At 36.1% G+C, this 27,877-nt stretch overlaps 1 protein-coding gene across 4 annotated transcripts in view; it reads left to right on the forward strand.

The window, feature by feature from the left end:
• LOC131035262 (protein TIC 22, chloroplastic) overlaps window positions 1-27,619 on the forward strand; it is a 65,049-nt gene extending 37,430 nt beyond the window's left edge. Inside the window, exons 4-10 of one of the 4 annotated variants that reach the window (XM_057966932.2) lie at window positions 1,208-1,282; window positions 26,313-26,363; window positions 26,522-26,581; window positions 26,748-26,822; window positions 26,988-27,023; window positions 27,155-27,257; window positions 27,397-27,619. In XM_057966932.2, coding sequence (XP_057822915.2) covers window positions 1,208-1,282; window positions 26,313-26,363; window positions 26,522-26,581; window positions 26,748-26,822; window positions 26,988-27,023; window positions 27,155-27,244 — 387 coding nt within the window. In that variant the 3' untranslated portion in view covers window positions 27,245-27,257; window positions 27,397-27,619. The remainder of the gene's footprint in view (window positions 1-1,207; window positions 1,283-26,312; window positions 26,364-26,521; window positions 26,582-26,747; window positions 26,823-26,987; window positions 27,024-27,154; window positions 27,258-27,396) is intronic. The other 3 variants (XM_057966929.2, XM_057966930.2, XM_057966931.2) reach the window with 3 other exon arrangements.
• The last annotated feature ends 258 nt before the right edge of the window (window positions 27,620-27,877 follow it).

The following is a 27,877-nucleotide window of genomic DNA, read 5'->3' on the forward strand; positions in this document are numbered from 1 at the left end:
ATTGTACGTCTAAATTTGGTATGTATAGTTTAGGGTTTAGAAATTATCTTTAATATTAATCTTGTCTAGTCTAACAAAATGTGAATTATATAATATGTGTCTATAATGTATATGGTTTTAACAGAATATGAGTTTCACTTTATATCACATTTTCGGAGTTAGGTATAATTCTATTAAAAAAGACAAACTGCATGAATTAGTGACAAATTGAGTAGAACCTGAAGCTTTCAAGTCTATCATTATTCTAATATGATTGGTTCGGGATTGTATTCCAAGGAAAGTAGTAAGCTTCTATCTTCATTATTTCATCTCAACCATAGTGTTTTGACTTGGACTTATCAAGCTGTTCTATTTTTGACTTGGATTAAGACCTGGTGAATAAACTTGGTCAATATTTAGCAATTAAAAATCATAAGTATGCATAAAAAGTGTTTCGAATGGTGTTCTGAATTTTTTTGAGTTTATTTGACTGAGTCTGATAGTTGAGACTCCTGAGATTCGACTGCAGACTTGGTGAGCCTGTCTTGGATATGGTCTGTGAGACTTTGCGAAGCCTTAATGAGTCTCAAAATGCACTGTTCTCAACAGATATGGGTTTTTTATTGAAGGCCGTGATTTTAAAATTACGACCTATGTCAGATGAATGACACGGAAAAATTGATAGATGAAATCTCCCAAGGCACATTAGGAACAAAGAATCTGTAAGGTGTGTAAGTCAAGTGATATAGATGTTGGAACATATTTACTTTTAAGCTTCCTGTGTTATAATGACTCTATGCTGTGGTTAGATAGATATTTGCAGTCATAACCTAGAACATGAAATCTTAAATCAAAACAGTTGAACAAAGCTTGGAAAATTTGTTTTAAACTGGAAACTAATTGAAGAAGTCTTCTAAACAAATAAATACACTTTGATGATAAGTAGGTACTGCCGGTTAATTTGGCATAAAGGATGTCAAAAGTTATCTCATCTCTCATGTTATTTTTCAATAGATTTTAGATTGTTTTCTTGATATATGCTAATGGTGCAAGCATATTATCTGGAATGAGCTACATTTTTATTTAATTATTGGAAATTATTTGAGGTACCTTAGAATAGTCACGGATGCGATTTTTTTGTGCTTTTTATTTTATGTTGGAGTGAACTCAACACCTCATGCTCATACCTGAGAATCTCATTCTTTGGAACATGTTTCTTTTTTTGTAGGTTTACACACTTAAGGTTGAAGGAATCGCTTTCCGCTTTGTGCCAGATCCTGTCCAAGTTAGAAATGCATTAAAGGTAAGGCTTTATCTTTCTATCACTGGCACCTGGTTTAGTTACTGGACACTTAGTTTTACATTTACCACATTTTTTTCTTATATGTGAAATCTTTGTAATAGAACAGGGCTTTTCAAGGTATGCTATTAAATAGGTTCTTTAGCTATCTACAACCAGTTTAAGATTAGATTTTATGGTTTAAACAAATTAGTTGCCTTTTTAGTTTCTTGATAGATAAAGGGGAGGTATCATTTGGGACACTTGCCAAATAGGAAAAGATAAGTGCTATGAAATATACCTGCTTGTGAAAATTTTACTATTCTTAACGGTAAAGGAACTTACAACAATACTTTCTGAAATTAAAATAACCACTTCAGGATAAACTTGCAAAAAAAATGATAGCCCAAAAATGTCGGTCTTTGTTCTTTCATTAAGCAGTTTTATTACATTCTCCAACAGCCAGACTCATAAATCAGTCAACATGCATATATGAACAGAAGCAGAAAATTTATACTCATTATCTCTTAATTCTTCTCTCACACGGTACTACAGATCAGCAGAGGTGAGTCGATAGCAATTCTTTGCTTGCATTTAGAGGCGCAAGCAATCATATAATGGCTGCAATAGGAAACACCCTTCGAGCTTATCAAATGAGACTATGGCAGTGGCATAAACTGTCTTATGATTCACACTAAATCACTGGCACTGACTCTTAAGGTTCCTGATGCAACCTGAGCTTCACTTTCATCCCTTGCACCAATCCCAGCATGGAATCCTGGGAGCAGACTAACATGGCAAAAGGTAGTGAGCGATGCAAGTGAAGGTATCATCCCACCTGTTTCCCTGAGATTGTCACCCCAGTGAATAGGCATGGCTGAAGAGCGACCCCTATATATATTATTATTTTCAAAGTCGACTTAGTGATATAAACTGCCCCAAATTACACTAGGAAGCCGCCACACAGGGAGTTGGCCTAATAGGTTGTTATAGAAAATTTAAACTTTAATTATCTATGAATTAATTAATTATTTAATTAAAAATATTAGCAAATTAAAAAAACCGAGTCTGCCCCTAATCGGAGACATCGCATGCTTGGCTGAACCATGGACTTGTGGCTATTGGACACAAACCAACGAGCAAAACTAGATATTAACATACGTGACAATAAAAAATATTATTGGGGTCCACCAGATTCAGGAAGTCGTCTACACATGAGGGGTGGCATCCCACCATCCATGGGGCTATGTTGGACTAGGTGGTTTGGCAGCTCTAGTTGAAAAAGCTAGCTCTGAAACCACAACTTTATCATTTCAAACAGAAGCTACTTTGCCAGAATGCCATGCTTGACAGTCACACCCATGACTGCTGCCATGATGCTACAATCAACACACTGCCTATGATTACAAGCCTTGTTTCTTTGTAGCCTCATTAGAATTCACTGGAGATTGTGACTAGCTGCCTCTGCCAAGAGTTGAAATTTCTGGTTATTCCATTCTGTCATATCACACTGGACCTCTCAAACTTGGGCAGTCACAGCAAAACTCTCCTCTCATTTGTTGCCCTATTGCCTGCAGCTCCATTGTAGTGAGTCTGGCCTTCTGATAGTGCTTCCACGGTTATTGTAGTGCAATTTCACTACTATGGCAAAAATTCTTTTGCCTTGGTGTTTTTTGTTTGATATGCTCATGGCTAAAGCTTTATTCCTGGTCGCCTTTGCATTTTTAATTTTCTGGATGCTATTGTGTTTTGAAGCCTATGGAGTCTTGGAGTGTGCCAGCTGATTGTGCCACATCACTTTCAATCTAATGGTGTGTGGCCATATAAGTTCTGACGATGAGAGGCTCATAAGGTAAATCCATGGCCTTGCAAGATGGTGATGGTGGTGTTGGGTCCATTCCTTCACTTTTCATTGCCGAGGTCTTAATAGCGGCAAGGACTGCATGCTCTTAATGACTTTTGGCTATGGGGCCTTCTGACAACTGCCAGGTGGCAAACACTCATGGGATAATCATATGGAAATAATGGCGATCGTCCATCTTGCAATGGCTACACTAATCCAATGACTTGCTTGAATAATTTAAATATCTCAACAATTCTCAAGGGTAGTAGAGCCTACTGATCATTTTTTAAATGTAGGAGCATTCCAATGATGATTTAGCCATTGTCAGGCTGTTTAGCATATGATGAACCTTCCTAATCCTTTTTAGCTGCAAAGGATTGGATCAAGTGGCATTGTCACACCTTCCTTCATTGTGCCATGTCAACTCAAAGGATGCTCTCCTTTACTAACGGAGGCTTTGGGCCTTGGCCCTTTTGGTTGGAATTTTTGTTGTGAATTCTAATTGTGTTGTATACACTTTTATTCTCTGTTTCTTTGTTCTTAGGCTTTAGGAAGACCTCCATATGTGTCTTGAGATGTCTAGCTTTTCATTTCATATGTGATTTAAATAAGAAATTGAAATACCTGTTATTTTATTTCTGAAGTTGCCTGATGATAAATTGTCTAAGAAAACTTTACGATCATACTTTTATTGTTTTTATATACTATTATTTAGTGTGTTGCAAAGGTCTGAGGAGTACAAAGAAACATTTGCTGTGGTACACTGCCTTTTTATTTTAGTCATTTGCCTTTTGGGTGGAATATTTGTTGTGAACTTTAATTGTGTTGTATACGCTTTTATTTCTCTGTTTCTTTGTTCGTAGGCTTTAGAAAGACCTCCATATACATGCCTAGCTTTTCATTTTACATGTGACTTAAATAAGAAATTGAAATACCCATTATTTTATTTCTGATAGTCGCTGAATGATAAATTGTCTAAGACATCTCTACTATCATACTTTCATTGCTTTTGTATACTATTGTGTTGCAAAGGTCTGAGGAGTGCAAAGAAATATTTGTTGTGGTGCACTGTGATTTGATTTCAGTCATATGCTTTTTGCACTTCTTCCATTTTTCCTTTTTCAAAATAGGCTCAAAGCTAAAATAGACAAGGATTTGGCCTTGTAGTCCCAGATATTGTGTTGTGGACACTTTATATCTTTATAGACTTTCCATGCTTGACGCCTTGCATGATGCAGGTTGTTTTTTAAGATAAATTCACGTACCAGCACCTTATAGCAACTCTGGTGGGACAAGGGAGCCCAATGACCCATGAGAGCAAGGATTGTGATCACATCTGTATCTTCCTCTCAACCTCAACCTCTCATTAATCTGTTACCTCCCAACAAAGGACCGGAACCTAGCTAAACCTGACCTCACACTACCCCTTATGTTGTAACTCTTGTAGTTGCAACCCCTGCAAATCAATCCCATATTATAGCCATGGCTAGGAACCAATCTTTTGTATCATGGAACAATGGCAGTCTCCTTGTTGCACCAGTACCCCAACTAATTGAAATCCTATCCTTGTATATGTTCAAAAGGCTTCCCCATTCTATATAGGAGCAAATGCTAGAACCCCAATTGACCACATGGAAGACATAGCTAACTTATTCATATTCCATGATATATTTCAAGAAGATGTGTCTCTAAGTTTGTTAGCAGTGTCCTTTAAAGTAAAGTCTCTAGATTAGTACAAACATTTGCCTTCCAACTCCATAACAACTTGGGATCAATTAGGGGAACACCTGCACAATAGATTTAGAGAGAAAGGAGGTAACCTCTTCATGGTAGAGCAGTTGACCACTGTAAAGGGACCCCCAATCATATCGGACTTCAATGCCAGGTTTCACAAACCTGGAACAAAGTTCCTCAAGGGATGAGGCTTTCTTCTCAGATTTGTTTTTTAATACTTCTTAAAATCTTTCAATACTGATATTATTGTCATGCTACAGTCTATGGGGGGCACTGAGTTGCTTGCAGCTTTATGATAATTGTTAGGGTAGAAAATAGATTATACAGTTAGGAAGGCTGGCTCCCAGACTTGCCATGCCAATGTATGCAGATATTTATGCACCTCCCATGTAAATGCTTCCTAATATAGCCATTATCTGAGAAAGTTCCCAAGCTGCTTTATAAATAGCTAAAGCATTATAAAATATTCACCCAAGGACAGTCTGCAACAAACCAAATGCCATTTCATAAAAGGGCAACAAGATGCGTCTCTCCTAAATCTTTCAATCAAAACAAGTAGGGGTATAGGCTGTTGGACCAGTATTAAAACCAACAAAGCATATATGATATATCTAAATCAGGGGTCTACTCCTAAACTTTCCTTGCCCACATGGCTTTACAACAAGTTCTCCCATATAACCTTACAAGAGATCTTTTTATGGTGCAGAACAACTTGGTTCAAGAGCAAAGTGTGCAGTGCTACCCTTGTGCAGTTCTCTATGCTCCTAGCCATTGCTCCAAAGACAACCCATAGCAAGCCATATGAGAAGAAAGACAAAAGCATCCTAATTGCTCAAGTGCAAGGGTGTGTCTTGAACCTTCCTCGTCATATTAGACCACTTGACTAACCTCTCTCTAGAAATTCATCAAAGGCTTTTTAAGGCTGCAATTGTTTACTCCAAGGTAGACTGATGTTGGTTAAGAAAGGTGGGGGATAAGCTACTTTACTAGAAAAAGGTGTTGAAAACATCACTTCCATAACCTTTGGTTGAGTAGTGATGTGCCCACCAAAAGCCCCAATGTTGTGACGTTTGAACCTCTAGCTACAATTTTGACACAACTTGGTCTAGGAGGAACATATCTCATAGGAAATAATTAGTTGTCCAAGAAAAAGTCAATTAATTCTCCACTCCATAGGTTTGTTTCTTGAGGAATGTGTTAGCAATTGTAGAGTTAGTTATTTTCGCTCAACTTTTCTTGGGTATGTTTGGATCCATAGTCCCAAACAAATTGCAAATGACCTACCTAAAATTGTCTACCCATGGGCCAAGACTTTATGACCAAACATTGTTTCTCTACATGTCAGCTAAGAGTGGGTTGCGAGCAACAACAATTTAGAGCACAAAAAAACACTAACATCACTCAAGAGAAGAGGAAGAATTTGAGAGAGAAAACATGAGACATTGCATTAAAAATTCACTTTGCCATGATCTCTCTCCCACATGTGATCAATAACAAGACAAGATGCTCATGCTTTCTTGGGAGATACATCATCACTCTTCATTTTTAAGGAGGTACCCAATCACTTTGGGGGTCTCTAACTTTAGCTTTAATTAGGTCTAACAAAATTTTCCAACTGTTGGCACTGGAAATTGTTTTGAGTTGAATATTTCAAGCAAAATATTTTATACTGGATTTAGAGATATAATAAGAGCTACTATGTTTTATACTATTGTTTTTTAAAATATTTTTTAGATGATATTTTATTTTTTATTCTACATTATAAGATATAGTTTATTAAAATATTCTTAATTCAATAACAAAACTAAATATAATATAAAATGTATTATATTTGAATATTTATAGTATAATATTATAATATTTAATGTATATTTAATATTCATATAAATTATACATAATTAAAATAAATATAACTATAACATAATGTATAATTAATATATATACTATTATATATATATAATATTAAATGTATGATTATGATAAATTATGATATGTTTACTATTTTATCTATATTTAAAAATTTGAGATTTGAGTATTTTCATTTTTTGCAAATTATGAATGAGGCATTTAAATATTCTGTTATTGGCAATTATAAGTATCACTATTCTTATAATATATGATTTTCAATATTGTTCTCATATTCTATGTCAGGCGGGAAAAAATTTGCCATATTGTTGTATTGGGATCTAATACAAACACTCGCACCCGTACCCGAACAGGGAACTTTGATTATTATGACAATAAAGGTGGAGGAAATGCTTTTGGCCACTAGGAGATGAGCATTTACTAGCATCAAAGATTGTAACACCCCTTCACTAGCCTTGCCCCAGCCTCTACAAAGTTGAAGCCTTAACAAATTGAGGAAAAAGAGTTATAGGGGGTATGTTTTAATCGTGGCTGTAAATATGATAAGGGACACACGTGTAGAGACGAAGATGATTTTCTATATTGAAGGAATGAGAAAAGATGTGAAGAATATATAGAGATCCAAATGTTGTCAAAGGAATCATCAAAAGAGCTCAAACCACCAATATCTTGCTTTACACTATAGATATTAGTACCCTTCAATTCCTCAAAGTAGTGGGAGTTCATAAAAAGCAAAGTGATAGTATTAATTGATTGAGGTAGTACACACAATTTCATTAATAAAAACTTAATGTCAAGTTTATACTGCTTTACTTTTTCAACACTAAAATTTCAGGTTATGAATGCAAATGTGGGTAACAAATTTGAATTAAGGGGATTGCAAGGAAGGAATCCACAAATGGTAAGCTTATATAAAATGTAAAAGTTGCTCAAGAGATGTCTAGTAGGTTTTGAGAAAAAAATTTTGCTTAATAGAATCCATCGTTGCGACAAAGGTTTCATGCTATGAAAGATCACATTCTATATCAACAACGGGTACATTTCTAGTCTTAGGAGAATTTGGCCATAGTGCCTAACCAAATGAAGCAATAGGTTGATCATTTCTACAGTGAAAGGAACTTTGAAATGAGGAAGTCAGTTTTTTTATGTCGGAGTCACATAATCAGATTTTACAAAACATTGATTATGGCATACAAGCTAGAGCTACCTGCAGTGATAAAAACACATCCTTTTTAAAAAGAATCTTGAAATGCATAAAGTAGCTGAGTACTAGGATCGCCACAAAGTACCTCATCAAGTGGAAGACTTTGCATGTCGAATATGCTGCATTGGGAAGGTGAATATTCCACAACTAATCAGCGTTAGAGACAATGTATGTCTAGAGGGGCATCCTGCACCCTTAACCCATTGGATGTATGTGGATATGTGATGGTCAACTATGACTCAAATAATCTTTATTTTAGTCATTTATTTGTTAGAGACATGATATCTCCACAGTCTATAGCAGTGATCTATACTGGTTCTAGATACACTTTGTGAGTGTTTTTTGCATCAATGTTTCGGATCACACTTTTTTATCCATCATCAAGATGAGGAGAATTTTGATGGTAGCCTGCAAACTTAGAATAGATGGTGAAATAGGAGAACAGGCATGCGAAACAAGAAAAAATAAGAGAAATAGAGACCTAATGACAAATAATACACATATTTAAATACACAACAATAAAATATTCAAACAAGTAAAATAGGGTGCTTGAGAATTTATTATTGCTATGTTTGCATATTTCATTGCTATATTTATGTTAAATGTGTATTATCCATCATTGGATCTTCTATTTCTCTTTACTTAATTTTTTTTCTTTACTTGCTCCTTCCTTTTTTATATCACCATCTATTTAGTGAGCTATGTTCATAATCTACCATTTAAATTTTCCTCAACTGAAAGATGGATCATAGAGTGTGATCTTACATGTTGCAAAAAAACACATCCATCTATATCCAAAAGCATTCTTGATCATTTATCAGTTCCTATTTATATTTCTTGTGAGCTAGTTCAACCTCGTTAGAATTAGATGACTAATATCACCCAATGATGTCTCTAAATTGGAGATAGTGAGTAGTTGAGCATTGTATTGCAAGTTTTCTTCTTTTTATAAGAATTTTGGAGGTTGACCCCTTGAAGTGGCTCATTATAACAAAATATTTACATTGTTTTTTCTCTTATATTCTTCTCTTATGAGAACTAATTTTATTAAAGATTCATATATAAGCAGTGGAGAATTAATGATAGGCTTAAATGTTTTACCAAGACCCAAGCCTCCAATTCATTGTTTGTTCCTTGAGAGAGGAACATTGAAGACGACTACTAATTCTCTCACATTTTCTTCTCAACTGCTGATTCTGCCTTCTATCATGCTCCCAAAAGGCTTGCCTAGAAGAGGATTGACCATAATGGTGCAGTAGTTAGATGGGTTATTGATATTTTCCAAAGTTGCATGGACACGGATACAGACACAAATATAGATACGGTATTGGATACGGATACGGCCATTTTTTAAGGCCCCAATATGGATACGGCTGGATACAACGTTCGTAAAAAACACATACACATATTTAGCACAATTTTCTAAGTTATTAGAGGATATTTTTCATTACTTCCAAAGCAATATAGACACATAATTGCTACAGAAATAGTTATAAGTTGATTTAACAATTTACAATATGCAAAAATAGTAGTTGCATTGGAAGATAACCCAAAAAATGGGTTGCTGAAACAAAAAAACATTTCATTTGCCTTTCTCATTTGGTGTAGGTTTTGTTTACACCATATTTTTTAAAAGAAATTGCATGAATAAAGTTTTTTTAAATTAAATTTCAGAAGATTTATGTCAATTGAAAGAATCAAATAACATAGTTTTTGGCTCGGTTGGAAATCAAGGTTTTTTGGGCATGCGTGGGTACATAACTTGATGTGTCTCCGGCTGTATCGGATATGCATCCATTTTGGATACGGGGATACGTGCACCCAAAGAGGGACGTAGGAGTTTCTGGCTACTCTGATATTTTCACTTTTATAGAGAGGGATGACCACAATAGTCGTCCATGCCATTGGAAAGCCATCTTGAGTGATGCCCGAGGGGCAAGGGTGATGCAAGATTGCTTCATCTCTAGAACACTCTTATTACAACACTTGTTATTACTGATGGTTTGACCATAAGCAAGGGTTTTCTAGGAAGAAAACATTTAAATATATGTTTTATGATTCAAATATTTGAGGTATTGTTGTCCTTTGTGATGAATTTTATATAGATTTCTTGAAAAGGACTAAAGAGTTTATGCTAGTTGCATTTTGCATAATCTTAAGAACAGGGTAACGTGGGGAGGCTAATTTATTAAAAAATTATAAGTTGAGCTAAACTGGATTGTCCGTAGTAATCTCCTCGATAAACATTTTTTTTCACATATTGAGGAATTTTATTTGGGATTCTTGTCCTGAAGTGTACTAATGGGCTTGAAAGGTCTGACATGTGGCTCAATTGTGAAACAAAGTCAACATAAACCACAAGATTAGCCTCCCTAAGAGGCACCCAAACATAATGAAAGCATATTAGAACTGTACAATGCTATACAAAAATAGAGTACAAAAAGACATTCAACTCCTGGTGGGTTGCCTATTGATACTGAAATTACCCAAAGATTTGCATCAGTTTATCAGGAACTTCCCACCCTAGGTCCATGTCAATTCCCACTGCCGTATCATCCTCCACATTCATCACTTGTTGATCCACATTGTCAGCCAACCTCTCATTTGGATGCTTCTTAGTCCATGTCTTCCTTGATCTTTTCCTCTGCCTACGTCTGTGATGGCTAGATCTCATGGAAAGAAGCAATTAGTTTTGCACTTTGAGCAAGAAATGCCATAGAGAACAAAATGCACCTTCCACAAGATCGTCAATAATGCCTAAATGTTTAAAGATCAGAAAGCAGACATAAGAGGCTTTTAAAAATTTCCTCAGATCTCTAAGACTAAATAGAGAGCTTGGGAGACTGCTCTAAAAATTGAGGTTTGCATATTTTGTTGAATTGCCCCCGTTGCTGCCACTGTCTGCCTGTTGGGCAGCTTGAACATTAGTATTTTGTCATGCTTGAAGAACGCATCATAATTATCATTGACATCGTTAAATTTTTTTTTTTTGTAAAAAAAATTCTAGAAAATATCCTTCGTACTAGACATGGACTAAAGACATAGAGTTAGTTGAATTTTATCCATGAAATTCGAAATCTGGCAAGCATAAACAGAAACCCAAAAAATCATCTCAATTTACCTGCAAAGTTCGCTTAACGAATGTGTACAAATTTTTACTTAAAGTTTTAAATTTTTTTGTATGCAAATTTCCTTGGAAATCTGCCTCTTTATCCATAGAAGTTGGGGCAGTTTTCAGCATCCTATTTATCCAATGTTCCCTGTGATCGTGACAAATTTCCATGTCGAGCTTTAGCAGTAGCTTTAAATTCAGGTAGACTGGGGGATCTTGACGGGTGTCAAACATGGTTGATTGTATCTCCCACCTCTAGCTTGCTACTTCTATTTCCAATACCGATGCCCTTTGCTCTATCCGTGTGTATTCCTTTCATGCCAGATATAAATTTTAGACTTGAAGTTAAAGTTAAATTTAATATTCAGAAATTATTGGTGATATCAACATGTTTAATAGTTTATGATAATTAAATTTTGTGATAATTAATTTTTAGAAGGATTTAAATAATATTTTTTAATTAATTTAAAATAATTTATTTAATTTTTATTACATCTTTAGCCTTATAGGTTTTATTTTCCCTAACTTATGTAATTTATCAATTTTAATTTTCTATTGGCTATATTTAATTTTAATTGTAATTTTTTTGTAAAGTCAAATGAGGGGTAACGGCCTTCTCCCTTTATATTAATAATATGATAGAAAAAACATGAAAGTACTGCCTTGACATTAAGCATGGAAGATATATTCCATTTTTACATTGACCAAAATAGCTATGAGATAGGCTAGTGAGATAAACTGTAAACTAGTGCCAAAATAGAGACAAAATGTCTCAGAGAGCAAGGCATATGTAATGTCGCTACTCTGATAATAGAATTTAATAATAAATAATAATAATAAATTAAAATAAAATTAAAATAAAAATATAGAAGAATATAACTAAATGTAATTAAAGTTTAATTAAGTTAATGAATGGTCAAAAGGCATGAAATGATAAGTTGTGATTCCCCCAAATATGAGGTATAAAAGGGAGAAGAGAACTCATTCAAAGGGGGGGATAATTTTGGGAATCAGAAGTGCAGATCTGATTTAAATAAGAAGGGCAGATCTGATTGTGAAAGGTTGTGCCCCTTTCAAAGGGCAGAAATAATGAAGAGTTGCACTCTTTCAAAGGGTGCCAAAAGTGAAAGGGTGTTGTTGTGACGTTTTCACACATCGCCCCATTGCAAATGGGGACCCCCTTCTTTTTAGGCCCTCCTGGTCTTTTGGCTTGCGTTTTTGGGGTCTTTTCGCAGTAGTTTCGTCAATCTCTCTGTTTTGTAGGTGTTCGAGGGTCATTTGGGTTTAATCTGCTTTTCGTTTGAGCGAGTTTGATGAAGTCTAGGGCCTATTTTGTCCTTTTTTAGGGTTTTTGCCTTTTGTCCTAGATTTTAGGGGTTTCTGTTAGGGCTTTGGAAAAACGGAACATACGAATAGAATCAGGACCCTTCAAGGGACCTCCCAGTAAAATTTGAGCCCAAACGGAGCAACTTTCTATTTTTAGAAAGTCCCTATTTTTTAGGGGTTTTTTCGAGTCCCGGAATGTCGCCATTTTGCCAAAAATAAACTTACTATTTTTAGTAATTTCTATTTTTAGTAAATTTCTATTTATAGTAAGTCATTTCTGCGCCCTGTCTAGGGATCTAACGCTGACACCTGGAAAGTTTCCATTTTTGGAAAGTCATTACTGGCAGGGACAGTTAGCCAAGGCAACAAGGATCAGGCGTTCACAGACAATTCTAATTCCGGAAAGTCAGACAACAGACAGCGAAAGGCAGAAATAGGTCCAGTATTGAGAATCCATGCCTAAATTGAAGATGCCATTCACAAGTGGAAAAATCCATGTATCCATGGACAGAGTGAAAATGCACCCAAGGCTGGGCTGGGGCGCTGAATTGAAGATGCCATTCACAAGTGGAAAAATCCATGTATCCATGGACAAAATGAAAATGCGCCCAAGGCAGGGCTGGGGCGCTGAATTGAAGATGCCATTCATGAAAAATCCATGTATCCATGGACAAAATGAAAATGCGCCCAAGGCAGGGCTGGGGCGCTGAATTGAAGATGCCATTCATGAAAAATCCATGTATCCATGGACAAAATGAAAATGCGCCCAAGGCAGGGCTGGGGCGCTCAATTGAAGATGCCATTCACAAGTGGAAAAATCCATGAATCCTTGGCATGATGAAAATTCCGCCCAAGCTAAAAAATTGAAATTTTGCCTAAGGCATGGGATCCAAGGAGTCAAGGAGGGAATAAAAAAAAAATTCCCCTCAGGCAAATTTTTGAATTTGCTATTTTTAGACACCGAATCTCGATAGAGTGTGGAAAATTGTATAGATTCGGAATCGTGGCAGAATTCTCCATCCAATGAACCTGACTCCTAAATTTTAGGGGGATCCCTAAAAAATAGGGATGTTGAAAAGGAGACATAGACAATTCACAAAACAATGAATTCCTTCCTTCAGGACAGAATTCCAGTAAAGATGAAAATTTGGCTAAGTAATGGAAATTCCTTCCTTCAGGACATAATTCCAGGAAAGGTGAAAAATTGACTTGAGTGTTGGAAATTCCTTCCTTCATGACAGAGTTCCTGAAAAAGGTGAAAATTTGGCTAAGTGTTGGAAATTCCTTCCTTCACGACGGAATTCTTGGAAATGTGAAAATTTGGCTAAGTGTTGGAAATTCCTTCCTTCAGGACAGAATTCCACGAAAGATGAAAATTTGGCTAAGTATTGGAAATTCCTTCCTTCACGACAAAATTCCAAGCAAGGAAGAAATACACCCAAGGATGAATTGAACATAAAATTTCTAAGGCAAGGAAGGAATCAGGGATGAACTGAACAAGAAATTTCCCCCCCAGGGAAAAATTTGAAAAATCCATTCTCGGGCATCAAATCACATCCAAATTTCAAAAGTTTTACAGATTTGGATTCGTAGGAGAATTCTCTTCCTCCTGGACTTGAAACCCTAATTTGTGCAAAATTCTTAAAAAATAGCAGATGTTGAAATACTTATTGAAAATCTTTTCCAGAGCAAGGCAAGTTCAAAAACTTCAAGAAAAATTCTTCATGGATCAAATTCTTCTCTCTTGAAGTTTTCTCTCTCCAAGGTTTTTTCGCCAAGTGGCAGCCGAGTCAACGGACGTTGAATTAATGAGGCATCTCTCTACATGCAGCGATCACATTTATGGTTTTAAAACAGATTCCCTGTGCATGTCGCTATCACTAGGAGAATGATGGGCATTTATGATGGTGTCGGTTATATTCTAAGCATAATCAACATCATGGGGCACATTTAATGTGCTAGTGGGTGCTATTTTAGGCTTTTTAAATTGATTGTACATGGGCATAATGGGTTATTAATTGGAGATTCCCACCTTGTTGCATCTTGAGTGGAGAATCTTTTAGGGAAAACCCTAATTAGGGTTTGCATGTAATCATGGCTTGAGGCCTATATAAAGGGGTGACCCTCTCATTTGTAAGGGAGGGAGCTTTGTATGAAATTGTTGCGATAAGTTTTTGAGAAAATAATAGTGAAACATTGTTCTCTGATGGTGTCCACTTGAGTTATTTTTTCAAAACTTGCATGGTTTCACCTTCCTCACTTAGATTAGAAATAGTAAAGCGCTTTGATTTCAATGGAGAATGTAATGGTGTTTGATGAATTTCCATGGTTCATACTTTTTGCATCTTGTCGATTGTAAGTTGCAGTGTAAAGTTAGTCTGAGCCCCTAAATTTGTGCTAAGTTCGATTGTGGATAGTCGTTTGGATTGCACCGTTTTTGGGTATTCAAATGTACTTTCTCGATTTGAAAATCCTCTACCATCCCTAGAAGATTGCACCGGTTCTTGCGGAGTTGTAGTTGACCTTGGCGAAGAAGAGCTTGGTTTATTTGGAATTTGTCCACCAAAGCACTATTCATTGTTATCACTGCTCTTAGGAGTATATTTAGATCCTTCTAAACCCTTTCCCTTTTCTTTCAGTTCATTTTAGTCCATTCGAAGCAATAGCATCGCAGAATTGCCATATCCGATGATTGAGTTCCAGCCACAACAAAGAAGTGAAAGAACGATGCACACGTAAGGCCCCTTGGATTATCAGCAATCACATCAACCAACTGAGTCACGTCCACGCATTGAAGGAACCTTGGAGTCGATTGTTTGAACTTCTTGCAATCTTAGCATGCAATCATACTTTGATCAAGAGAGAGTGAAGTGACCGTTAGGCAACTTTATTCTGTGTTAGATGTTGTCATAAAAAACACGTCAACAGGTGTGTCTCTTGCCAAAGGGCATACATCATGAAGAGGTGTGACCCCTCCCTCACATTGAAAGATATAAAGGAAAGGAATCAAAAGCATCTAGTGGGATCACGATCGATCAGATCAGATCAGAACTGTTATTAAGTAACAGGCAGTAACATCCTTGTTCTTGATGTTATGCATGTTGATTATGGAAAAGAAAGGAAGAAGCATGCACAGCAGAGATTATTGAATCACAGGAGAAACATAAATAACAACCTTTAGAGAAAGGAGAAGCATCTTCAGTAATCAGCAAACTGAAGGGATCAAGAACAGCAGACCACCAAGACATATATATAACAGACTGCTACATTAGGCAAACTGTGAGAAATTGAAAATATAAAGGGCCAGCCCAGCATTTACAACCATATTATCAGTTAATGCAGATCTGGTATGATCTTCCCTATTCATGACTTTATAGCATAATAGAATAGAATTGCAGATTGAATGTCTATTAAGATTATACTATACCTTGTGGCCAATTATATTGGGCATATCATTCTTGGTAATAAACAATACAATAAGAATTTATTTATAATTACATAATTATGAATGATATATGTATTTCTTATTATATCTAGCATAAGGAACAATCAATGATGGACAGTTATATATATTGAGTAAACTACCGTGATAGTAATATAAGGAAGTACAAGGAGGGAGAACAATGATGAGGCCCTCCTCTAGGTAGACTACCTCATGGTAGTTGACTGATGGTACCATGAGGCTGAGAGGGTGTAGACAAAGTCCACCGCTCCTGGACTTAGAGGGGAAGGACATTAGGGACACCCTATTGTATCTTTCCAAACACTATCATGGTTGATTATTGAATTAAGGGGATTCTAACCACAAGAGAAGGATAAGGATGGCAGTGATGAAGGGGAACTGTGATAGGATACCTCACTAGGTAGACCACCTCATGGTAGTTGATCAATGGTCCTATGAGGCCAAGGGGGCTCTGGCTCTCATTCCGCTCTTGGGCCTAGGGCAGAGGGTCTCTTGGGCACCTTATTATTCCTCCTTACTCCCACTTTCTTATGGTTGAGTTTCGATAAGGAATTGGACAAAAACTATGGTTAAGTTAATGTTCCTAACCCTAAGTATAGAGAATTTATGCTTAGTTGTCTTTCTTAGAAGATTTATATTATTAATTATATAAATTTCAATGGTTTCCTAACCTATTGCAGGATCTCAATCAGGTACACCTCCTATTCCATTTATTGTTTTACATGGAAATGGTGATTTAGGGCAAAAATTAGGGTTTTTACTAAAAAGGGACATTACAAGTGGTATTAGAGCTTTGATCTTGCCATCCTGTAGGGTAAAGATGAATCAATAAGAAGGAATGTAACAATACATGTATACCCCTTGTTTGCATATATCCTAGTGTATGCCTTGTGTTTTCATGTGTTTCCAAAGCCATTTCATATTGGGAATCATTTTGAACACTCCATTTATCTTTGCTTGAGGACAAGCAATTTTGAGTGGGGCGGATTGTAACGTCACCACTCTTATAATAGAATTTAATAATAAATAATAATAATAAATTAAAATAAAAAAGAACAAAAATAAAATTTAAATTAAAATATAGAAGAATATAACTAAATATAATTAAAGTTTAATTAAGTTTATGGAATGGTCAAAAGGCATGAAATGATAAGTTGTGACTTCCCCAAATATGAGGTATAAAAGGGAGAAGAGAACTCATTCGAAGTGGGGGATAATTTTGGAAATCAGAAGTGCAGATCTGATTTAAATAAGAAGGGCAGATCTGATTTTGAAAGGTTGTGCTCTTTTCAAAGGGCAGAAATAATGAAGAGTTGCACTCTTTCAAAGGGTGCCAAAAGTGAAAGGGTGTGTCTCTTGCCAAAGGGCATACATCATGAAGAGGTGTGACCCCTCCGTCACATTGAAAGATATAAAGGAAAGGAATCAAAAGCATCTAGTGGGATCATGATCGATCAGATCAGAACTGTTATTAAGTTACAGGCAGTAACACCCTTGTTCTTGGTGGTATGCATGGGGACTGTCATGTCCCAGTCATGATGCCAGTCAACCTTGATCATTTTGGGAATTGTCTTACAACGTAAGGCTTGACAATTCCCCTCAGATATCGACCCTAGATATAACTTGGCAGAAAGAATTGAGAAAGAAGAAAGACGTCAGGAGGTGAAGAGGCACACAGGCACCTTGAATAGATCGGGTGTTTTGGAGAAATCATCCATCCAGCAATCAAGACAAAAAGAATAACTCTTCAGGATCAGAATAAGGAGACAATACACTAAGCATTTCCAAGTTCAGTAAATAAGAACAATTGGTATGCATCCTTGCTTAATAATAATTCTGTAGCAATATTTATGATCAGTTTCTGCATACAAGTATACATATTTCTGGTTAACATGTCAACATTCTGCATATTTATGTTTACTGATTAATGCCCTGGAAATACATTATGTTCACATCAGTTTAGTAAACTAGAATTATACATTATTCTGAATGCTCTTGGTATGATAAAAGGGAGAGGAGTTATAGTCAGGAAAATGGTGTTCGGGTTATCTCATAGGCACACCACCTCATGGTTTAAGACCGGGGAGTCCCATGAGGCCAAGGGGATACAAGGATGCTGCCCTTGGGCCTATGAAGTATAGACTTCCTGGGCACCTTACTGTAACAGCTCTCCTCCCTCTGTCATACTGAATGGATATGTAAATATGGTACATAGGATAGGTGTGACAAGTGAAGGAGAACGGTGATAGGACACTCCAATAGGTAGGCCACCTCATTGATGGCATGGGCCATGTGGGGTCAAGGGGGCTAAGTCTGCTTTTGAGCCTAGATGGGGGAGTCTCTTGGGCACCACACTTTCATCCTAGTCTATGTTCATTACATGAATAAACCCTTAGAGCCTACCTTTGTCTTACTTGGCACAGGTATTTATTTATATGGTATTATGAAATTTGATATCTAACATTATTTCTTATAAATATAGGTGTTATTATACTGGTCTAACGTCTAAATAATAACTTGTGTTACTACTTTACATAATTTTTGGTATTGTTAAAATTAATCTCTTCCTTATACTTAGATAGGACTGTTATTTTTGGGTAATTCCAGGAAGGGAAATTACACCATATGCATTCAGTCCTTGCAAAAGATAAAAAATATAAATACTATGTACTATTTATAGGAGCCAAACTTTGAAGAGATTACACCTAGATGTTGGTGTCGATAAAAGTAGAGCCAATAACCACCATCCTCATTCACTAAGCCTGCCTTGTGCTGAAGAAATTTTATGGCTTGGATCGCCTTTGACACATTGAAATGTTCCTGAAGAGGAGATCGCTTTTAGGGTGTATAGAAAACCAAGACATCCATTAATGAGTTCACTACATCTTTGAGAAAGCCTTGGATCATTGAAACTTCTTTTGGCAATCCCATCAATGTGATTTCAAAGCCATAGGCCATTCTTAACTAGGTCAATTCCAAAAATTTTGAGCTTGTAGATGGAAGAGAGTTTAGATTTATAGGGGCAATGATGTTGATGCCTGTTTGCATACCTACCCTATATTTTTTGCAATTTTTTTTATTGACCCATAGATTTTGTTTGTTGGACAAAGATAGCGGACACAAACATGGAGGAGATATGAGTGTTGACTTTCTAATGAACAACACCTTCAATGAAATCCTTGTCGAGCACTTTTAGAATGGCCACGAAGATGTCACTGCCTTGGAAAAAGTGGACTTTTCTTAGTTTAGATTCCCATGAATGGACATTTAATTTTAATTTTTAAAGATTTTTAAAAAAATATAGTACATTTTTCAAATTTTAATAATTTTTATAAATTCAATATTTATCATGTTATTTGTTTTTTATTTAGTTTATTTTTAGCTTGAGTTTTTGTTATGTTTTATTGTTTCTAAAAAATCATTACATTTTAATTCTTATCGATAACTAAAAATTATAATAATTAATTTTAATTGGCTTTTAGGTTTTATTAGATTTTAGTAAAATTTGTCAAAACTAATTAATGTTGTAGTTTTATATTTGAAAAAAAACTCGTTTGTTAATCAAAAGACAAAAAAAAAGAATACAACAAAAAGGAAGAGCAAAAGCCTTTGCTCCTCCCAACAATACCTTAGCTTTTATGGATAATTAAACCTTTTTGGAACAAGATCAACTCCCTTTTTAGCTGAAGCATCAGGAGCCTCATTTTGGGCATGATGAATGTAGTCAAGGTAATTCTTTTGAATCTTTAGTCAATATTGCATTTTTTCAAGACAGTGGTAGTCCAAGACAATGCTAGACTTACTTTACACAATACAAATAATTAGTTGAGAGTCTCCATTCACATGAGGATTCCTAACATTCTCTACAATAGGTAGTTGAAACTATTTTAGGCAATAGGGTAAATTCAGCCACATTATTACTTTGATTGCCAAGGTTACAAGAATAGTTGACAGTAAAATCAATGGTGCTGACTCTATGGCACCCCTATAGTGGCTGTGCTTGACTTGGATTGAGAAGCCTCATCAACGAACATGGAGGAAATTGGAGGAGATTTTGTATGTTGGAGTAGGGTGCTTGGAAGATAATTTAGCATCAAGCTATCAATTTCCAACCAGCTTTTGCTGCTTGTTGTTCAAACAATTAATAGCCGCTGAGTGCACAAAAAAATATTCACAACCTCAACAATCTCATGGATAGTTTTGCTACCAATTTTGAGGATCTTCACATTTATCTTGAAAAATTCTAGAGAGTCTTCAAGAAAGGCCTATTGCCAAATGTGAGTGAGTAGAGATTGCTACATGTGGACAAAAAAATGTTAAGATGAATCCCATAATTTTCCTCTGCACTTTCCCACACTTAACAAATTGAGTCATAAAGCTATGACAAGTGCTCAACAGTTCACATTAGCTATGTGGCCTTCAATAAAACAAATCTACTCATAATAGATAACTAGGGGTTGGAGAATCCCATCATCTTTTTTTGATCTTGTCAGTAATTTGAGGTCAACATTCCTTGGCTTTAAAACTATGATATCGAATTGGCTAGATATAACCTTGTTTTTGGGTATGTGTGGTACTTGAATTGGGTATAGATAAAACTCTAAATGCCCATCCTGTTGTGATTTTTTCACACATTGCCCCATTGCAAATGGGAACCCCCACTTTTTTGCTTTCTAGGGTAGTCTTAGCTTAGCTGTTGGCAGTTGTAGTCTTTTGCTATTGTCCTTTAACTTGAAAGAGGTGAAGTATCTTAGGTGGCTAGGAGGTAAGTGAGTCAGCTCTCTCTTTGGGATGAAGTGAGTTCAGTTAATTCTCAAGGCTTACGAAGTGAGCGATTCATGATGATCATTCCATTTGATCATCCTTTGCTTGCAAAATTAGAGTTGAAATGCAAATTTGCCTGAGGCAAGTTGTTTTAGAGAGTCAACTTTTGGAAGGAAAGATAGGCTAGAAGTTCGAATCATTATGAAAAGGCTCAAGGAGAAATGAGTAAATTATCAAAGTTGACATTTTTGTCACTTCCTTTGATCCCCCAAATGTGTGACTTAAGCATTGGCACTTCCTTTGACTACCCAAATGTGTGACCTAAGGCATAATCACTTTCTACCTCTCCTGGCACTACTAGTAGGTGCTCGAGCCCGATCACTCCAATTCCATCCCCTATCCTTTACACCCTTCTAGCCACCCTCACCTTCCATTTCCATTTCCTTTCATCTTTTCTTCACCTTCTTTCCTCTCATCCATGCTTCCTTTGCCCCTGCTTTTCCTCACCTCCTTGTATTCACCATCACTTCCTACCTTCCACTACCTTTCTTCCCTTTCATCCCTCCATTACTTTATCCTTGACCTTTCACCCATCTCTCTTCTTCCATCCTCTATCTTCCATCTCTTATCCCTCCATCTTTCTTCATCTCTCACCCTTCCATTTCCTACCCTTTTCATCCTTCCACTTCACCCTTCCTTATATCTTTACTTCCTCTCACCATTACCCTCACTTCCTACCTTTATTCCATCCCTTATACCTCCCAACTTCCATTTCCTACATCCTCCAACCCACATCTCACATCCCTTACCCCTTAATTCCCTTAGCATACCCTTCCACTACCCCTATCCTATCCTAACCCACCTTCCTTTCCACCCTTCATAACCTGATCCTATCCTAACCTACACCCCTTAAGCCCTTCCTTGCCACAACATCCCTTTGTCCCTTATTACTCTCTATCCCCCAACACCTTCTTCATCACATCCCTTCCACCCTTACCCATTGCGGCACTTATCCTACCCCGCATCCTTCATTTACCTTACCCCCGCGGCATCTCCCATTTACCATATCCCCTCATCCCTTCTTCACCGTCTCTCTTCCACCTCACTACCTTCGACCCCCTTCCACTACCGTGCCACATTGCTTGGGCCCCACAAACTCTAAGGTAGAAATCAAAAGTTTTTAAGGCATTAACAATGCCATCGTAGAAGCCAAATCACCACTTCCTTTGGTCACCAAAAAGAGCGAACTAAGCCTTGGGATTTCCTTTGACCGCTTCAAAGCACGAGCTAAGCATTGACATTACCTTTGACACTGGAAATCAGCGACTTAAGGATTTTTACTTCCTTTGATGCCTCTAAAGCACGATCTAAGCCTCGTTACCTCCTTTGCCAATGAAAATGTGTGACACAAGCATTTTGAACGACTTCCTTTGCCAATGGAAATGAGTGACTTAAGGTATTTTACTTCCAATGACACCCCAAAAGTGCGACTTAAGGAAATGTGATTTAGCAACATGGAAACATTTGATATGTGCGCCAGCAAGGATAAGGAAGGCCGACTCATAAGAGGAGGCATTTCATTTAAAAGACATGACCATTGGCATTTAAATCAAAAGAAAATGAAACATTGCAATAACAAGTCGGCCTTTTACATTTGAAAGGAGGAAATAAATAAATCATTAAATGGAAATCATCAAGTCGGCTATGGCAATGAAAAGGTGCTAATCCTTTTGAGACACCAAATACGAATTTTAATTGGCAATAAAATTATTCTAAGTGCCAAGTTGGCTCAGGCAAGGAAGAGGTGCGATTCATGTTTGGGGCAGACATAAACAATCAGAGCAGACTTCTGAAGGAGCAGATCGAATGTAAGAGAATTTCATCAGCTTTATTTCCAGCAAGAGCATTCACGATTTTGAAAGCAAGAAAATTTGGGAATTGAAAAGGACATTATTGTTACGAAATTGTAAGCAAATCATCATTAGGATTCAAAGGAAGAAGAGCAGATTATTGCCACAGCCAAAAGAAGACATTTTTCAGACCTGAGAGTTGTATTTTCAGATTTCTAAAACATTCATTTCCAGAATTTTGAGATTGTATGGGTAGAATTAGAAATTTATAAGGTCTAATTTCTAGAAATTGTGAGAAAAAGTAGAGTTTCTTTATTCAGTTTATACTATCTTTCGAAGAAAAAATAACATAGATATCTTTTGGAATCCTAAAGATGGTTGTAATTTTATTCAACGTATATGATTTGATGTTTTGCATCTTGCAAGGGAAATTGAGAAGATGGCGAGGATGGGCTGGCCATTTGAAGGAGAGGTCGAAGTTTGAGCCACACGAGAAGGCGAATGGACGATTCATCAACGGATACACCTCAGGATTTCAACATTTGCAAAGGAGAGATAAAGGCTCACCTTCATTAAGGAAAGATATCAGCTCTTCAAGGCAAGATCAAGATCAACATGATGAAAGATAAAAACACTTGTGATGAGGCAAAAGCAAGATTAGGAATGCATGAACTCAAGGAAGAAATTTTCATAATCTTGAATTTCCTCCGGAAATCCAAGAAGCATTGCTAGTACAAGAGAGTAATCCAGAAAGAGAATTTCAAAGAAGATCAAAGACAATCAAGACGAAAGATTCCAAGGTTGGGAAGTGAAACATATCCAAGATGAAGGAGTTTCCACACAAGACAAGGAGAATGCAAGTGATCAAGACGAAAGTTAGTTCCAGAAGTGTTAATCAAAGCTAGAGGATCGATTTGAGCAAAGTCATCATCACATTAGGTGCTTGGAAATGTTGAGTATCAAGAGATATGCCTCATTCATTCACACACCTATGATGAGTTACAAAGATCAAGCTAGCTAAGGTGGTGCCCAATCATCACTTATCCAATTACAGCATTTCAATATAAGGTGTCCAGATTCAATGCATTTGATTCATCCAAGAAAGAGATAACTACCACATGTGGGTGCAAAGTTCGATGCACCTACCGTCATCATCTATTGGTCAATTATTAATAGGACATATGTCCATAAAATGTAATTTAACCATTGGTCAAGCATTAAATGCTTTGTAATGGGTGTAACAAACCCCAATTAGGGTTTCTATCTTTCAATCTTGGTCATTGATTGTGAATCAATCTGAGCCACTCAATTGTAATGAGAGCACTATAAGGCTCCACTCTTTCATTTGTAAAGGTTAATAGTAGTAGATCAATAGTGAGTAGTCAATAGTTCATAGCAAATAGTTAGAGTAGAGTAGAAAGACAAGGCAAAGATTGTTGCCAAGACTTTGTTGTAAGAAGCATGTTAACTTCATTGAAGATATGGTGAAATTCATATGTTGATTCAACAATTTGCATGGTCTGTATCTCTCGTGTAATTTTCATGTTGTTAGATGAATGGAAGACTTCGTGTATGATCAATGGTGAAATTCGTACATCCATACTACTAACACCTTGCTGATTGTAAAGCCAATCTTAACTTCAATTGCTACTCCTACATTGATATGCTTCACCTTGAGGGTGTTTATGCTTGTAGTGGTGATTTGAAAATCATTAGCTATCCCTAGAAGATTGCACTAGCCTTGTGGAGATGATCACTCTTACATTCTTAGAGTTAGAATAGCTTTCTCAACCCTATTGTTTTTTCCTTTTTTTTTTCAATTAGGTGAAATTTCCACGTTCTAGCATTCAAACATTCAAGCATTCAAGATTCAACGTAAGTTCCCCTTGTGATTTGAGCAATATCACGTCAAACAACTGAGTCTATCCAAGAGCATATCAAGACTTGACATTCAAAACCTTGGAGTCATCCCATCTGATCACGCAGCTTAGCGTTTGGGAGGATTTTGTTCAAGAGGATAGAATACTTCGTATTTTATTCTGTGTTGCATGGTGCATAAAAACACCATCAACACATCCCATACCCTAACAATCAGATTTTTTCGCTCAGTTTGCAAACTAGAACTTAGAGAGTAATCGGCAAGCCAAATTATTTTGACTTCGAGAGTACTTGGGAAAAATTTGGCACCTTAAAAACACTTAAATTTTTGAAAAAGACTTCAGTTTTTGAAAAAAAATAAAATTTATGCAAAGTATAGCTACAGAATGTATCAAATGAGTTTGGTGGGGGTCTAAGGGCAAGCACACACCATTTTCATCATTTTTTAAAATTAAAAAACCAGTACTTATAAAACCAAAAAAGAAAAGTTTTTGCCATGTCTAACCCACATTTTTTCCTCAATTTTCACATGTTGCTGAGTTAAATAGAAAAAGTCAGAAAAATAAATAAGTAAACAATGATAAAACTCGTGGGTGAAAAAAAATGGTGAGCACTCATTGACTCCGAGTATGCAAACTATGATTTCACATTTTGTGTGAATTAAAAATGCTCCTGATTTCCTTGGGATTGAACTTAGGGCAAACACATGGGCAAAATGCATAGGCAAATTTGAATGGTTAGAGATTTGCATAAATAGATTGGGTCGAGTGCTTTTGGTAACAGGCCAATCCATTGGGGAAAGAGGGAGTTGCATGATGCAGCAGGCATATGATGTTTGATTCCTCCTTTGGAAAGTCTTTTTTAGACCTCATGATGAAGGGCATTGAAATGATATATGAGGAAGATGGAGAAGAACGCATGATTAGTGTGGGTAAGTGGAGCCCTAGCTAGCTGTGTCAGTCCTATCGTCTCTCATATAGTAGATGAAAACCATTCTATAATATTAATTATTTATATATTGTTATTTAATATTTATATGCTGTTTTTCAATATTTCTCTACTAATATTTAATACTTAATATTTATGTGCAAATAAGATTCTAGTATAAATTTATACTTTAACAAATCAAAAAATTATATATTTTTAAAAAGTTTTTATCATAATGCTAATTAAATATAAAAACTGTAAAATCTATCATGCATATAGGTTTTCAAATTTGTACCATTTATGGTAGTTGTGTTTAACATATGCATGATGTTTGATATTCTGAGCTTAATTTCGAGGCTGCAAATATGCATATGTTCATGGTTTTTTAATGTTTTGAGCCAATTAGAAGTGGTAACCCTGCAAGTGAATGACTTTCTTATTTTGATGAACTCTGAAGAATTTTCAAAGGAACATGGAATTGATTTTTTTGGCTCTTTCCATTTATGGTGAAATTATGGGCAATGGTATAACTGATTTTGGGACCTAGGAAATTCTCATGTACTTGTCAAAACTGCAAGGCAGGCTAAAATTTAAGCTAAAAGAGGGGGTCCTCATTTTGCAAAAGCAAAATGGGATGTGTTGTGAATAGGCACAATGGGAGGTAGTGTTCTTTTTTCTAAAACTGGACAACCCGCTTCATTTGGTAGATAAAAATAGAAAAAGGTAATTTTTGAGGGAAAAAATGCTAAAAGCCCTAAAAAATTATTAAGGGAAGGATTGTCATTGCAAATTCAACATATTTTATTTACTTTGTAATTTTTAGCTGCTTTTAGTTTGTTTAAGTTATTTAAGTAATCATTCCCTTGAGAACCCCAAAATTAGGCAAAATTCTTGTTGTCCCTGCAACTGCCGGGAATCTTGGAGAAATACTCACAGATGATTTAGAAAATTAATCATGCAATATGGTCTTCATTTCTTCCTTGTAATTTTAGTATTTTATGTTTCGCATGTCCATTGTTTGTGTCTGTTATGCTGTCTACTTCTGATTTAGTCAGTCTTTCAACGACTGATGTAATGTCCTTTGCAGATTAAGTCAAAAGACATGTTAATGGCTTTTGATGGGGTGCCGGTGTTTCAGGTGACAATTTTCCTTCTGGATTTTGTTGTCTTCTTATATTCTGATTTACTTAGGCTCATATCATTGATTAGTTTTTATTGAATATGAAGGGGAACAGATTTTGAAGTATGACTGAATCTTTAAACCATTATATTTTCTAATGCAGTGTTGACATGCAGTCAGATCTTGTGACCGTGTGGAAGAATAATCGACGCTTTTGCCCCCTCTACTTTTGCAAGGTTCGCACTTTGCATGTATAATTTGTAGCTCATGTAGACTTTATACGTTTGTTTCAAATTTTCATTTTAGATTATTTGGTAGAATATTTTTTTTTTTGGTTTTTAGAGTTACACCTTGAGGGCTATACTCCTGTTATGATAACCTTATCATTAATGGATGAAACAGGAAGACTTGGAAAGAGATATTCTAACCGTTGCAAGGACCAAATCAAAATCATCTCAGATAACCTCTGAGATTATGGTAAAAATCTAGCTGATGATAATTACATGAATTATATCTTCCCTAATGTAATGAAATTATGGTAAAAATCTAGCTGATGATAATTACATGATAATGCTGTATCCTGTGAATATAAGAGTACGGGCTGGACCTGGGAACTGATACACAATGCTTTCTTCTTACCAGGTGGGAAGCTTGGAAGCTGCCCTCAAGAAAATGAAGGTAAGGCCTTATTTTATAGCTTCAGCTGCCAGGCATGGCGGTTCTTATTTTGTTCAAAGGATTACATAGAGCTTTCATTCTTCAGAAATCTATTGTTTCCCAGCATTCCTGATCGTAATCGCTTATGGCAGGAAAGTGACGTGGAATCAGGATGGGATGATCTAGTTTTTATTCCACCTGGAGAAAGCTGCAGCGAACTTATAGATACGATTCGTGTGTGAATGTTAGAGTTGGGTAAATATTAAACATTTGCAATTATTTCAATCTCCAAAGTTCAGCACAGATAAACTGCAAATTTGCTTGGCTATTGTGAATGAAAAATTGTAGGTTGTTTCTAATCAAGGCATGTTCTTTGTTCGTTATTTATCTCTAGGCAGATAAGCAGGCCAGTGCTCCACCTTCAAGCATTGCTGGATATATTTGCCCCTTCGGTTATCCCCGACTAACTGTTAGGTGTTCCAAAGTATACAACAGCTTCTCTGAATTTTTTTCACAAAACGTAAAACAATGTATCTCAAATTGAGTTCTAGATCGGTGTAATGGGATCTTTCATGATAAACATGATTTTTAATACACGGAAGTTCTTTATCCATTAATTTGCTTCTCTGATTTTTACAAATGTATGCTTCTAATTTCTTACATAGAAACATATAATGTACACAAGGGGTCATAAAAATTATAGATGACCATGTTTTTGTCCAATTTTGCATTTTCCCATTATGTAATAGATTTCCGAACTGATCTTTGGAAAGGGAGAAACAAGCATGCCGTGACCTGCCTAGTTTGCGTAGAAGCATGGATATAATTTCCAAGGGAGAAACTAATATGCTATGACCTGCCTAGTTTTTGTAGAA

The sequence above is a fragment of the Cryptomeria japonica genome, chromosome 2 (genome assembly GCF_030272615.1).
Source record: "Cryptomeria japonica chromosome 2, Sugi_1.0, whole genome shotgun sequence".
Taxonomy (NCBI): Eukaryota; Viridiplantae; Streptophyta; class Pinopsida; order Cupressales; family Cupressaceae; genus Cryptomeria; species Cryptomeria japonica.